The 16082-nt window shown below is 37.1% G+C and overlaps 1 protein-coding gene across 1 annotated transcript in view; it reads right to left on the reverse strand.

The window, feature by feature from the left end:
- Nucleotides 1-16082, reverse strand: part of LOC126374782 (hemicentin-1-like) — a 113670-nt gene that overhangs the window by 83078 nt on the left and 14510 nt on the right. Inside the window, exon 2 of the mRNA XM_050021495.1 lies at nucleotides 5176-5436. Within this exon, the coding sequence (XP_049877452.1) occupies nucleotides 5176-5266 (91 nt within the window). The 5' untranslated portion in view covers nucleotides 5267-5436. The remainder of the gene's footprint in view (nucleotides 1-5175; nucleotides 5437-16082) is intronic.

Genomic DNA, 16082 nt, shown 5'->3' on the forward strand with positions numbered 1-16082 from the left:
TAGTATATAAAAATAATAACTCCTTCCAGTAGCACTTGGTCTGTGACCCGTGTCTCTGGTAAATACCCTCCGAAAGAGGAGATAAACTATAGTTTAACGTGTTGGCTTCGGCCCCACGCACGCTTTCCAAAGTCCGGGACTCCATAGTCCCGAGATATGGAAATGACAAACATAATAATAATAATAATAAAAAGTTTATTTCTCACTCACAATTACAGTAAAACTTAACATAGTACTACTCATAGTGAACATGTCTCTATTGTGAGAGAGACTGGTGTCCATACTAGACGGAATGCCTGTGTTACGGATCAACTCTACGGTCCTGTCATTATGGACTTGAGTGATTGAAAGTGTATAAATGACCCGTGTTCTGGCGCCGCAACGTGTCGCGGGTAATACTGCGTGATCTCATTAAGGGTGTTGGGATGCTCGCTATATGTATAATTTTCGGCGACAATAGATGGCGTGAGTGTAGGCACACCATTCCGTATACGAAATATATTTTTCGTCATAGATAAACTAAGCTAAATGAGCTCTACACCTTTTTAACCCCCGACACAAAAACGACGGGGTTTAAAAATGTGTATGTGTCTGTCTGTGGCATCGTAGCTCCCAAACGGATGATCCGATTTTAATGCGGTTTTTTTTTTGTTTGAAAGGTATATCAGTCGAAAGTGTTCTTAGCTATGTTTGGTGGAAATCGGTTCAGGTCTTCAAGGTCATCAGGTCGTTTGTTAAGTGTGATAAGAATGTTACACGCTCAGTTTGCTTACAAGCATAATTATTTTTGCTTTTTATAGAGTTTAGCATTTTTAACCTTTTGTCATAATCATTGAGTACTTTTTTGGTCGGGGGTTTTTTGGAATTTTTTGCTACTGCTTACTTGAAAGTCTAGAGAAGGTCTAGAAGGTTGTTTGTAGGTACAAACAATAAAAAATAGTATCTTTCTATTCTTCAAGTATACCCTGGGTTTGAAGCTATTGACAACTTACTATTTAAATGTTCTTTTTATTACTTATTATTAGAAATTATTTATAAAAAAAGTTTCTTAAAGGATTATTATACGTTATTTGAAACATAAAATACAGACATTTAGTAAACATTTTTGTATGGAAATATATGTTTTATCAATAATATAAAGAAAACACATTATTATTTTAGCTCTTGTGGCACAAATAAAATGAATCTTCAGAAATAATGATAAATGAGAAAAAGACTCATTTATTTAAAATTTAAAAATAAAATAAAATAAAATTTACGTTTTACACTGAATCCGCTATATGTACGCCATCTAGGTAACGGATAGGAACTAAACTAGAGTCCCTATACCCTTAACCACGAGATTTGTTTAACAGATACACAAACAGTTACTTTTTTAAATTGATGTAATCTTTTCTCATCTATATTATACATACATACATAAACTCACGCCTATTTCCCACCGAGGTAAGCAGAGACTATGGAATTCCATTTGCATTGATCCTGACACACTTTCCTTGGTTCCTCCACATTCATTAATCGTTCCATACACGCACGCCGGTTCAGAGTAATTTTACTGAACCTATATATCTATACGTAAATTATAGCTTTGTAAAAATCAAGTTCCGTGGAAAAATTCGAATGATGTAGCGTGACATTTTGGAGATGAAAGTAGTACTTAATTTTGCTTTCAGTCAGGTAATGTGCACCTGTTTATTGCTTAGTCCTTCAAATTAAGGACCTTTTATTACCTGCTTGCTTGGGATGTTTTTCTTATCGCCCGAAACCATGCTTGAAACTATTTAAAACTTAACACCACAAATCTCTAATCTTTATGATACTACCCACGTTTAAAACGTATAAAATGAATTAAAATAACGAAATTTATACTTCATTAACACGCTTAGTACTAAGCGTTTTGACGTAAGAAATATAATTATTATGTTGTTAATACATTAGTTGGCGAAGAAAATGTATTATAATGTTGGAGGTGGAAGCATAATGGCCTCTTACGGCTTTCGTTATCGCTTGTAATGTCTAGAGAAGTACTTTACCTCGTTAACCTAACCTAACAAAATGTCAGAACGATAAAAGTGATTCTTAATGACCTCGAGCGCCCTGAAGTCATAGTCATTTTGCGCTACGAATAGAAAAAACTTTCGCCGAACGCCCCACTGAATCAATAGACCAGAAAAGCTGACTAAGCATACGTATGGGGACGAAAATAAAGAAACAAGCCGAAATAGGTAACCCAATATATTTTATCCAATGCCCGCGGGTCGTTATTTATTACCGTCGTATCATTTATGTTTTCAGGTACGTATTGAGAAACCCATCAACGTTCCAATTATATTAAAATTTCAGCTGTTCATTCATCACGCTTATAACCAAAGCTTTCTGGTTTTCACTCTTTGATTAGATCCGGTCCTGAACAAACCCATCCATCCCGCGACCACAAAAGGTCGGTGAAGCCACGTCGGCCAACTCTCGTTTCCATTCGTTCCGCTGTCCAGAAATTTTTGCAATAAAATTAATCGTTCCAATAAAATTGGAGCCGAATAGAGCCGCCCATGCATGAACACTTTTTAATTGGGCCGCTCTTTTTGCTCCTTTCGTAGCCATCCAAACGAGAAATCGAACTTGAGCAAGTCTGCCATTTCCAGTAGACGTATCTAAGGCGCTACTCGATTTCCTGGGTAATCGCATTTACTTGTAATAATAACTGAACTTGTTATTCATTGCTTTTGATTGTTAACTATACTCTAAGGGACTGATGTAAATAAATTGTTGGCTTCGACGTTTATTTTTAACACAGTAAACGGTTGTGGTATTGCCAGTCAAAACAAAAAAAGTATTGGATAAAATGCGGATAAAAGCTAGAAGCTAGCTTATAGTTAGACAGATGTTTGTTTTTGCAAGCGAATTCCCGGTCTGGTGAATATTTTTTTTGTATACAACTGGTTTAAAACACACATTCGATGTACGATCAAAAGTGAGCAATTTGTTGTGTGTGAACGCAGCTCCCGATGGATTGCATGGAATCAGACAAAAAACACGGAATAACCTCTGAACAAACGAAAATATATTCTCCCATTTTCATTTTCGACAAGCAATCGCGTTTAATGGGTTGAGCTCGATTCCCACTTGAGTTTGTTCGATTTTGTTTCATTCTCCCGCTTCGCTCGAGGTGTACTGATGTAATAAAATTATGTGTTTTGGGAACAGTTGTGACATTTATTACATTTGCACGTGTACTAAATACGATTACTGGTTTGTATTGACTATTGTTTTTCTGCAAAGACCCTGGCGGCATTTATGCTTGGTTGGGAAATTGGGGAGAACTGAGTACTGAGGACTCTTACTCGTTTAAAAAAGGGCAACATGCTTGTGAGCGTTCATAAATATGAGAACTGGACTCAGGGTGTTTTCGAAGTTGTAAAACACAACGTTGCTATCTTATGTCTATTAGACATCTGACTGGTGTGAAATCATCATGGTAAGTTTATAAGACAGATCACATCATCAGGCACATATTTCTTCGGATAACATTCCAGTTGATAACATAACAACAATACATAAACTCACGAGTATGTTCCTAATGAGGTAGTCAGAGGCACATCCATCGCAAAATGAATTAAACACCCACGACTCATCGGGCTTCTGTTAGATCAACGTGATAAGTGGTGAGCCGTATCGCCATCTATAAAGTTCGAGCTAACAGTTTAATTAATAATAGAATATTTATTCTATAAATACACACAGATACATACCTACAACAATAGAGTCGAAACATAAGGCGAATATCACTAGAACATATTATGTCTTCCAGATATCATACGTTAGTTTGGCGTATAGTGAGATTACACATGCAAAGGCACATAGCGATGTAACACTATCAATGGTAGGAAAGAGAAAGATATCCTGATTACATGGAGGATTTATTATGTGTTAATAAATTATTACAATGATAATAAAGGATATTTGATAAGTTTAGTACCTACTGTAAATATTTATCATAATTTAAATTAATGTGTCTAAGTTACCGCCTTGGGCCTGGGCCTGTTTGTTACCTTATAGTTGTAATTAAATTAATTAAGAATTTATATTTAATTACTGCCTTTAGTTTTGGTTTCATACAAGACCTAAGCCGGCCCAGAGGGCACAGAGTCATCTTCTCTGTCCTCCACTGGGGCAATTTCGGTTCGGCGCGTCCTTGCCGAGGGGGTGGGCGCCTCTTACTTCAGTAGGCCGGAGTGAGATCGTGGCTGAGTTCGGATAGGACCCAGACCTACGGGGTATAACTTAAAACCCTTGCTCTGGGATACGGGTGAAAACCTCACCGCCATCGGTACGGCAATGCAGGCAAGTCACAAGGACTGTAACCTGGTACCTGTCAGAGGGCAGCAGTTACTGTCAGTAAGTACTATTCAGAGGCGGAGAACAGGAGTCTTAGTACAGCTTTAAAACAGTAATCACCATTAAACTCGCGCCAGAGAGAGTACTGCGGGGCGGAAGGCAAGAGGGAAACCACTGCCCTATTTTTCTCTGGAAAAGTAGCATCGAGAATGCTACACCGACAAGAGCGTGGCTCTCAAATTAATGACGATGAATTATTGCTTATTGATAAGCGAACAAAAATAACGCTTTTCCTTCCGTCAACAAAGTTATATATCAATATTTTAACAAACATGGAACATAAATGGATTTATAAAAATCTTATTTGTACGAAAAACCTTACCAATGAAAAAGGTAAACTTCAACAATATTTGTACAAACATTATACTCGACTTTCATTAATATTATGATTAATAATAGTTGTCACAGCGTGGTTAACGGGCTACTTTTTTGATATTTGATTTGATTTGGTTTGATATTTGATGCGGGCTACTTTTTTGAAGATGATTTTCTTCAGAAAATCATCGTGGTAAAACCGGTGGTGGTGTTTATCGGTTGGTGAAATTGACCACCAAATAGCAGTGGAGCAATAGAGTTCATACTCTATTAAACAATCTGCCTGATTGAAAGAAGTAAGCACCACAAAGTAGTTGTTAAATTATTCAAACTAACATAATTAAGTACCTGTAACGTAAATGACGGCTTGCGTGATAGTATTTACACTAAGATTTTTTGTTACTTATATTATTATTATTATTAATAATAATAATATATTATTATTCATAAAAGTAATAAACTTACCCAGGTCTTCAGCATCTTCACTCCACTCCCCCTCCTGCGCACCACACGCCGCCAACATCACCAGCAACCGAATCCACTTAACTGTCCACATTGTCACTGACTCTACCTACATTATGACGTCACACACACTCACTACGACGTCACACACCACACTATACCATCGCATTCACGTCACAGTATTTTTATTTTTTAATAACGTCAACGGTGTTGCCATTTTTTTCCATTATAATCCTCGGGGACTGCCGAGCTGACGTTTTTACCCTGAAATTCCGGTGAGATTGCAGGAAAGGATGAAGTTGTCATATTTTTATGAATAGTGGCTGCTTTGGGACATTATTTTGGGTAAGGAAATTTTGTGATTGCTGCCAACAAAGTGTTAATTAGGAAGGAATATTTTAGAGCGATTTTTTGGGTGTTAAAAACAAAGCCTATAAATCAGATTTTTAAAGTAGGCAGAGAAAATAAAATAGTTAGCATTATTAATATTCTGTGCTGTCCTTTAAGGATTCTGTTTCGACGGCGAATTACTATTACCAATTTCTCAAGGGAAATTGTTCCGGAAATTATTTTTTATTGTGGTTCTATAATACAAATATAACCGATGCTTGACGACGGTATTACCTACTTGTCTTTTCAACATTTATGTTCAGGCTAAGGAACTTTGCTCATGCGTTTTCTAGGTAATCGCGTTCTAGTTTAGACCGTATCACAACTTATCCTGTGAGATAGCGGACAAATGAGAGAACAATAACAATCTGCGTAACTACATCCATAGTGCCGTCTTAATATACCGGGTGTTAGTGATATCGTAACGAAAACTTTGAGGGATGATTCAGACCATGATTCTGAGTTGATATCAAGTGGAATTCTCCGTCGCAAAAGTATTAAAAAAACGGAAAATAATTTAAAATAAACACAAACATTTTCATGATTTTTTTTTGTCAGGAAATTCCACTTGATATCAACTCAGAATCATCGTCTGAATCATTCCCCTAAATATTCGTTACGGTGTCACTAACACCCATACCTACTTGTACCATATGTACTTGTACGGGGTGTAAGTGACATCATAACGGATACTAAGAGGGATGATTCAGCTGATTATTCAGAATTAATATAAACTGGAAGTTTTCATCGCAAAAGTATATAATTGAAAATAATTTCATCATCATCATCAATTTAAGGGCCACGCTCTTGTCGGTGCAGCATTTTCAATGCTACTTTCTTAGGGAAAAATAGGGCAGTGGTTTCCCTCTTGCCTTCCGCCCCAAAAACAAAAAACATCAAAAAAAAACATGAATTTTGCGATGGAAAATTCCACTTGATATTAACTCAGAATCATGGTCTGAATCATCGTCCTCAGTATTCGTTACGATGTCACTAACACTCTGTATAAATGCGAAAATTATTCTTTCCGCTTTTCATCCTTTAAATTGCTAAACCGGTGTGTAGATGAAAATTTACACAGAGATAGATAGATAGATTCCAGTGACAGACTACTTATCGCGATAATGACGGACTTTCGAAGCTCATCATCATCAATTTAAGAGCCACGCTCTTGTCGGTGCAGCATTTTCCATGCTACTTTTTTTGGGAAAAATAGGGCAGTGGTCCAAGCTACATTCCTGTAAAATTATATAGATGGCGCTGTCGAGATTGAACGTGATAATTACCTATTTTCTCACTACTCGAGTACATAATTATTCATAAATTTATATAATAAGTACAATATAATGTAAAAATCAGAAGCATTTATAATAATAATTGTTACTTGATATCTGGATCACATTATGTAAAGAATAATGTTCCTACCTTTATTACATCTCTTTATTTTGATCAGAATAATAATGGATGGAACATGCAATTGTGTCTGGGTGTAATTTATAAGTAATAGTATAACATAAAATATCTTGTTATAACATAAGATAATGTATTGTAGCTTAAGCTCTGTCTTGGCTAGTTTTTATAAACCTACCAACGAATTATTATGTTCGATCGTTAGTTTCTACCAACAATCCGAATTTTCGGAATTATAAAATAAGAACCGACAAATACTTGTAGGTTTAGAACTTGCGAAGGCTATAATTCATATATGAAAACTAGCCAAGACAGAGCTTAGGCTACAATACATTATCTTATGTTATAACAAGATATTTTATGTTATACTATTACTTATAAATAAATTCAGGACTGACCATTGAACTTGGCACCCATTTAGATCTCACTTCATATGTCGTTGAAGTCAACAACCAAGGCATTTATCATTGTATTGGACTTGGCTGTCATTTTACATTTATGTTTTTGATTGGATCTCTTTATTTTGATCAGAATAATAATGGATGGAACATGCAATTGTGTCTGGGTGTAATAAAGAATGTCATCATTTATACCCAAAAACATAGATAAAAGATGCATGTCTGTTATCCATGAAATTAGAAGGTTAAAAGAGGGAAAATCTTTACAGCGCCATCTATATTGTTTTTGAGGATCTTAGCCAGTAGGGATAACATGCGCAACGTGATAAAATTTTGTCACGGACATTTTATCGATTGGACGATATAATTACGTCTATTTGTCGATTGGTACTAATATGTGAACCCAAATAAGTCATGTCGTTCTGTCAAAATATGAACAAAATCACGATTTCGACAAAATTTATTGAATTGGTCGACAATTTTATCACGTTGCGAATGTTAGGTCTGCTGGATGTCGTCGCAGGGTACAATTAGTAAAAAAAAATTAACATCGACTGGCATTTAATCAACAACAGCCTCAATGGTCTAGTGGTTAGAGCGTTAGGCTCACGATCTGGAGGGCCGGGTTCGATTCCCGATGGGGACATTGTCGAAATCACGTTGTGAGACTGTCCTTTGTTTGGTAAGGACTTTTCAGGCATGAATCACCTGATTGTCCGAAAAAGTAAGATTATTCCGTGCTTCGGAGGGCACGTTAAGCCGTTGGTCCCGGCTATTAGCCGTAAAAACACCTCCACCAACCCACAGTGGAGCAGCGTGGTGGAGTATGCTCCATACCCCCTCCGGTTGATTGAGGGGAGGCCTGTGCTTAGTAGTGGGACGTATATAGGCTGTTTATGTATGTATGTATGTATGGCGTTTAATCAAACCGCTAGCCGGGACGCGTGCAGGGGTATTTATTCTCTCCATTCCAAATGTCAGTCTCTCCTAATGCCGGTCGGAACAAGACGTCGGACATCATTTCCAAAAGGAAATTGACTTTCATTGGGTTTTTAGGGTTCCGCACGTGTATACGTGAGGCGGAACTATTGTTAAACACACAGCTTTGTTCCCCTAATCCGTAATTTCATGTCCTATTAAATTTTCACATCTTTTCCTACCCATTTAATGCTAGTTCGCAACTGATTTTAATACAGCGGCTGAGTTTTGCCACCCTTTGTTTCAGGAAAAGATTAAACAATAGAACGTGTATTTGCTGAATTAACCAAGGTAACATGTATGGGATTAGATAATACAATAATGGGAGAATACAATGTAAAATAAACATTAATTAATCTCAATGTACCTCTAGAATAAACAAAAGTTGGCGCTGCGATAAGGGCCATAACTCACCGAAACGTCGCCGGCGACGGTCGCCAAGCAATTCATATTAAAATAAATATGGCAACTCACTTGGCGACGCCTACTTAACTTGGCGATGCCTTGGCAACTTAAGTCATTTCGATGTAAATTGTTTGGCGACGTTGCCGTCGACGTAGCTATGGCATTTCGGTAAGTTGAACGCGAAACGTGTTAATTTATATGGGAAATTCTCGTACGTAATTTAGCATTACTTAATTAGTGAGACAATTCGCATTGAAACATAAGCCATTGGCGCTTTCAAGTCTCCAAGTAATCCTGTAAGTGTGTTTACATTCCCCGCGGCGAAAGTCACGGCGAGTGCTCATCGGCGTAACATACCATTTTATGTGATGTCTTAATTAATTAGATTATATTGGCCTACATCACCAAGCCAAGCATATAAACCCGCTGTAACCACCAGAACACATGTCCATAGGGCTCGCTTTCAATCCCATGTCAGAAATATAAAAGTTAGACGCTTGGTTGTATGCGTACACGGGTAAATAATGTCTTTTAATCTGTACGAAACCTGACCCTTATCCGGGGAATAAAAACTTTAGGAACAGTAACGGGAAATTTATTTTTCGATTATGTTGTGTAATATTAGGTCGGATGGAAGGGGTTCGCGGGCATTTGATAAGGATGCGAACAATGTAATGTCTCGCCCGAACGGTTTGTTATATCTAAGACGATAAAGAGTTCGAAAGTTTGTTCCCTTCCTTTTTTTGATTCATTACTTCGGTAAATTGTGTATTTTGCAAGAAGAAAAAGGATTTAAAAGTTATAATTTGTGTAAAGCGATAAGGTGAACTAATATTTGTTTAAAAATGAATATTGTTTTTTTTATTTGTAGGGGATACAGGATGTCCAAATGGTACACATGGTCGGTCTTGCTGTTTGGTAATTCGTATGGACAGACACGCAAATGCCGGAATAGATATTGTGATATTAAAGTCAAATAACATTATAGCTAATTGTTTGTAGTACAATAGCAGTACGTGAGCCGTGGTAGCTCTGTTGGTAGAACGCTTACCTCTCATTTTAAGGCCGCGCAGGTTGGAATCCGGCACAGGCCTGAACCAATTAATGTCGAATTTGTTTTCGAATTCATGTTTGGATTATAAATGATTACCACTTGTTCAGCGGTGAAGGAAAACATCGTGAGGAAACCCACATTCCCGAGAAATGCATTTTCAGAGGTATGTGACGTAACCTGTATTGGGCTGGTTTTCCCATCGTGGGTTGGAAGGTCAGATAGGCAGTCGCTTCTGTTAAAAACCGGACCTGTCAAATCTTTAGGTTTGGTAAGCGGACCCCTTGAAAAACTTAAATGCTAGGGAGATGATGATGATGATTATGGCATTTGCAGTACAATAGTGTGGACGATTACTTTAAGTTAGTACACAAGGAATTAGTTACTTGTTTGTATTTTGAAGTATCGTGTTAAGCTAGCTTGACACATCATCTACGCCGGAGAATGCGTGAACATTTACCAATTATAATACAATGTAATAAGTTATTGTTTGAATATTTACTACATGAGTGCTGTGTTTAACACAGCATTTCATTTTTATTAAAAAGTTTACGTTCCATAAACAGCGCGACCATATCGTAAGACAATTTAGTTTATCTTATTTTTTATTGAATATAAAATGGCTGAGTGCGTACCTTTCTCTTATCCGATCGGGATATTTATTGCACAAGTTTGTTTTTGACCGCCTCACGTACTTTATAGGGCGAACCTTTCTATCCCCGAATTGGCAATTGCTGTTTGATATATACTTTATTCTGTAACTTTCCGATCTCATATTTCTTGGATTTTTTCTCTCTACGTGACTGTGAGTTGTGTTTTTATATGCTAATCGGTTTCTGGGTGACTTATGGACTTATTTTACCTGTTTGAATTGTGTTTTGTATAAATAAAGGTCCGAGAGAAAGGGTACGTATCATAGGATTATTTATACGGACATTCCTTTTTTGTAAGACTATCTTTTTACGAATATTTCGATGGATTCTGCGGGACGTGCTTACAGTGGCTTACATGCCTTTAACCCTTTGGCTATGTATTGTTATAATAATATAGGCGTGGGATGTGTAATACAACATTCCCCAAATATTATTTACATATATATTATGTTACGGCAAATATAATATTGTATGATTATGTGTACGTATCCATAATGAAGGCCGTAACAAAGAAAGGCAGAGGAGATTTTCAGTTTTAAACTCATTATATGTGGAATTTAATATAGGCAAGGAATAAAAGCGTTTTGATTCTGAGAAGCCCGTATGCTATGACCCGGCAACATAATACTCGTATTAAAACCCAGGTGTGTTTGGAAAAAACAAGTGAATAACGCGAGATTACGAGTCGTGTTCGTTGTGAAAGCTGTATCCCGCGATAATGGGGCCGAAGGTCAGCCCGACCTCAAACGCGACGTACCCCGGGTACCTCCGCTCGAACCGGCGCAAATGCTCTGGAAAGACCCTCTTTGCCCAAACGACAATGCTGAATCTTTTATTAGTTTCGTGAATGGACGGCCAGTTGACATAACCGTCGTCGACATCTGTTGTGATATTACGCCATAGCGTCCACGCCCATCGATCCCGGCCGTATTCACTATTTTTGTGCCACGTGGAATATTTGAGGGCCAGAATTCAATTCGAGGGTACGTGGAGTGAGAGAGTGCTGGCCTCTGCAAATATACGACGTCTGCGAATCTGCCCGTTGTAGTGCTCGTTTAGGAGCGGTGTATTTTAGGCGCAGAGGAAGTTAGTAACCCGAATTAATCCAGTTTCGCTAGCTAGTGCTACGAGCCTAAAGTTGAAAGTAGTTGGCGAGCGAGTTTATTTATTTTCCGTACTTACCGACCTGAAGTTTATCAACGAATTAATATTGAGGGTTCAAACTTTCATAATATTTGTCAGATATTAAACTTATCGAAGTAAGCCTTTAGTTCGTTCAATCATAAAGTAAATAGAAGACAGACTCCAAGTCAACCTTGCGAGTGTCTCAAACCAAATTGTTTAACAATCGAATCGAAATTACGCCTTAATATATGCACATAATTTATAACTGAAATTGTGTATTCATTTGTTTAAATTGTACTCTGAAGTTGGCAAATTGGCGGTGTAGATAACCCTCGGAGTGAAACAAGGTTCCCGTGGGCCGCGGAGGCAACATTTCCTATCCTGTCTCCCGGAGACCCTCTGAGTTTTCCCTCCAAGGACTAATTAGAATAAAAGAGTGTTAAACTTCCTCGTAACTGATGGACGAGTTGGGCAGAGGTTGGCAACATTTTTGCCTCAGGAGACACGCAATATTGCGACAACATGAATATTTTGTTCTTTGTATCGTATTTAATTAATTTGTACGGGATATAAAACCTATCTAAAGCGACGTCTATAGGGAAAATGTAGGAATCCTTGCAAGGTCCTGTGTGGGGAATTATCCGTATAATAACCTTGAGAATACTACAGGTCGGCCGCGAGCAAATCTGTCACGGGGTTTGAATGGCCGGCCGCAAGGATTATTTTTATTTCGTAGCCGAGATTTATTTTCCTTAGATTAGCATTCCTCTTATTTATGCTAATGTAATTTTAATGGCACCGGTTTTTTCGGCTAATTTCATTTTAGGAAAAACTCACAGGGTTTCGTTTAAAACCTTGGCTTATTAAGGTGCCTTTGGTGACGGTTTTATTTTAATAAAATTTGATTTATTGTTTTTTTTAAACAATTTAATATAACCTTAAGAATTTAGAATCGTGTATCTTGGAAATAATTGGATAAGAGAAAATTTCTTGTAAGTCTAAATTGAATTCGGATATAATTTCAAATCAAATCAGATCAAATATACTTTATCGCAAACAAACAAAACACGTAAACATTTATTTATAAAACATGGGCGGCCTTCGGTAATAATCCGTGGTAGTTTCTTTCACAGACAAGTTATATATATATTATGTTAGCTATTCGTACTAAATAGCTCAGTAACTAAGTATGTGCGCAATTCAGCCCTTGCGTACACGAGCCAGCATATCGTGCTTATATGTATAATACAGTTAAGAAATCCTTATTTGGATACGTCGTAAATGTAGTAATCTGTATGTTTTTTTTTATATTATGATACACCGACACGTAACGTGTACGCAATTATTTTTAAAAATAAAATATTAAAAAAGGATCTGAATAAAATGGAATATTGGATAATTTTAGTTAAATGATCTAAACTACCTGTGAGCTACGAGGGTAGCTAATATATACTTCCGATAACTTTTTTTATACTTGATTTGACTTTGATTTATCTTTGATTGAGCGGTACATAGCCTTAGGCATAGTTGTGAAGTAAAATAAAATAATTATTAAGAAAGGGATAGCGACAAAATGATTATTTCTGAAGTAAGGTAGAAAATCTAGAAAAAGGTACAAAATGGGTCATATCTCCTAAACCGTAAATAATTGCTGAACATACATGGGGGTGTTTCTGGTAGCTAATGAGCCCCTCTATCTAATTTTTCATTTTGAACCTGAACTTCTGGGCCACCCTGTATAATGTCGACTGTATTACTATATAAATGAAAAACAAATACTTAGCTTAAGAGAGAGTTTTTTATTGTATTTTCACCAACATGAACAAGACGTAAGCAAGAAACAAAACAAAGATATAAAACGTTGTCAAAAAAGAAGAAATATAAAATAAACATTATAAATTGATTATAAAATCTGCGAAGAGTTCGCAACACTACCATATCCGACATATTTTATTGTTACAACTGTAAGCAACATCTATTATGTTGTTTGGGAGCATAACTATAGATACTTACTGCATTCTTTAAATCTAGCAAACTATCGCCCAATAAATAGACTGTCTAAAAAAGTACTATTTGTGGGTTAGCTAAGTAGCTACATGCCTCGTTCAATTGTCAACAGTCTCGAGTGGTATCGGGAAATGTCGATTGAAAGAAGCGTGTCTCGACACAGGAGCAAACAGTGGCGTGTGCGGCCCAAAGCGTAATTGTCTTTTATCCTACCAACGGCAACGGACCTTTTTTAAGAGAATTGTTACTGAAATTCGAATTGACTAGATTATCTAGTGATTACGTTCAGTGGTCGGGTTTTTTTGTGGAATACGGATAAGGAATGTTTTTTTTTCGGAATAGGATATAATATCAATACTTATTTTTGTTTCTTTTATATTTATAGGTATTTGTTATAAAATGGCACAGTAATGTAGAATCTTTCAAGACTTGATTAAGACGATACTTGAATGTTGAAATTGTTGCTTAGCAATAAGGCCGCCTCTTTTGTTTTGTATTTCCTGCGTCTGCAATAAAGTATTAGTTATGTTATTTTATTGTATTATGTACCAGACAGTTTTTTTATAACAACATCATTTTTTTTCTGAAGACGTAGATAAGTATTATCTAATGAAGGACATATATCTAAAGTTCAAATGACTATATCCATCTTAGGACTTCGTATCAACAGTGGCTGCAAGTTGTCTTTGATTACTTGTGGCTCTGCCCACCCCATTTGGGATTACGGGCGTGAGTTTATGTATGTATGTATGTATGTCAAATGACTATCAATAAATCAATACGGTACGGGTAAAACACCAAACGCTCTACGTTAGAAGGTCTTAGCACAATTTTTTATAAGCATAAACATATTTTCTTTCAAACCATGAACAAGCTTTTGTACTTTACACAAAATATTAGCGTGTTTTGGAAATCGACCGGGGAATACGACGAAATACAGTCGACAGAAAAAATAAACTGTAATTTAAAATACGGTTTCTTTCCTAGTATCGAAACTGAACGAAGGCACGAAGATTTCTTTTTTTTTGCTTCGAAACGAGAACCAATGGTAAGGTGCACTTTTATTTATTTACTATGAAAATAGCTTTTACAGAGCGGCAATCGTCGGCTATCAACCGCGGCAGGTGTGTTACATAAATGCTGTTTGCTTGTTTCTACTTGTGTGGACACAGTTCCATGCATTAATGTCCTGTAACGTGCTTTAAAACCATATCATTTTGACATTTGTGTACGTTGGGGTGAATTTTAAATAAATGAGAATGACAAAAAAACTGTTTCCTTCGCTTATTTTGTTTTATGTATGCTTTTTTGGTGTTTTTGTGATTTATGCATTTTATGCTAGCGTAATGAATGCCTGTATTGGGCTGGTCTTCCCTTCGCGGGTTGGAAAGGTTGCCTGGGGGAGATTGCTACCTTAGCAATGAGGCTGCCTTTTGTACCTCTTATCTCTTTGTAATTATCAATGTATGCGGTATTTTGTGTGAAAAAAAACAATATATTTTATTGCATTGTAAGAGTATTTTTTTGTAATCGCTTAAGCGATAAGGCCGCCATTTGCCATGCACTTAGTTTTGTATTTTTGAAATCAGAAATCTTTTTTGTAATTATTTCTTTTTATTTTGGTGCAATAAAGTGTGTTTGTATTGTATTGTAAATAACCTTTAGGTATACTTATTTAGGTAAGTATATAAAACATTTGTATAATATGACCACGGCATAATACAATAGTTTCATTGAAATAAATCTGTCAAAGACAGATATACGGGTGATCACAATACGCATCCCATCGTGTCCCAATACAAAGGACGGGCCCACAGATATGAATACAATCCATGCTCATAATCCCGGGTGGACATAATCCCGAGTCCCAACTCTATAGAACACCTACAGCTTACAGCCACACGGTGGTATGGTATACATCCCGCTTAGGGAAGTTACTGAAAAGTATCGGCGTCCGAAGGAATATATGATCCCGACGACCCGATTACTCTTGCCATAGAGGCGGCCAATCAGCTCACGACACCAAACACTTCAGGACCCCGATACTGACCCCGCCGGCATGGTCGACGATTTCCCTCAATCAGCGCTTATCGCTATCGATCCACTAGGGTCGATTAATTCTTTCAAATATTTCTTCTTTTAGACGACGCCCTGAGCCGAGGTTCGCGCCCAACTGGGCACCCTCAGGCCTGTTGTCTTAAACGTTGTACCTTCAGAGCCTTCAGCGCTCCCCGTTTGTCCGGCCAAGTAGTTAATGCCATCTGTGGCAAATCTACAATTAGTCAGGTAAGAAAAATGTGTAAGACTCTTTCGTTTTGATGCGAACGGCAAAGGACCTGAACTGTCTGCCGTCGTCTGTTTTTCCAACTCGTTATATTCTGGGAGTCTTTAAGGCTAGAGTGAATAGGCGTTTGCTAGGTAAGCGTAATCCAACCTTAACCACATCGTCACTTACCATCAGCTGAGATTGTAGTCAAACGCGAGCTTCTTGAT

The sequence above is a fragment of the Pectinophora gossypiella genome, chromosome 18 (genome assembly GCF_024362695.1).
Source record: "Pectinophora gossypiella chromosome 18, ilPecGoss1.1, whole genome shotgun sequence".
Taxonomy (NCBI): Eukaryota; Metazoa; Arthropoda; class Insecta; order Lepidoptera; family Gelechiidae; genus Pectinophora; species Pectinophora gossypiella.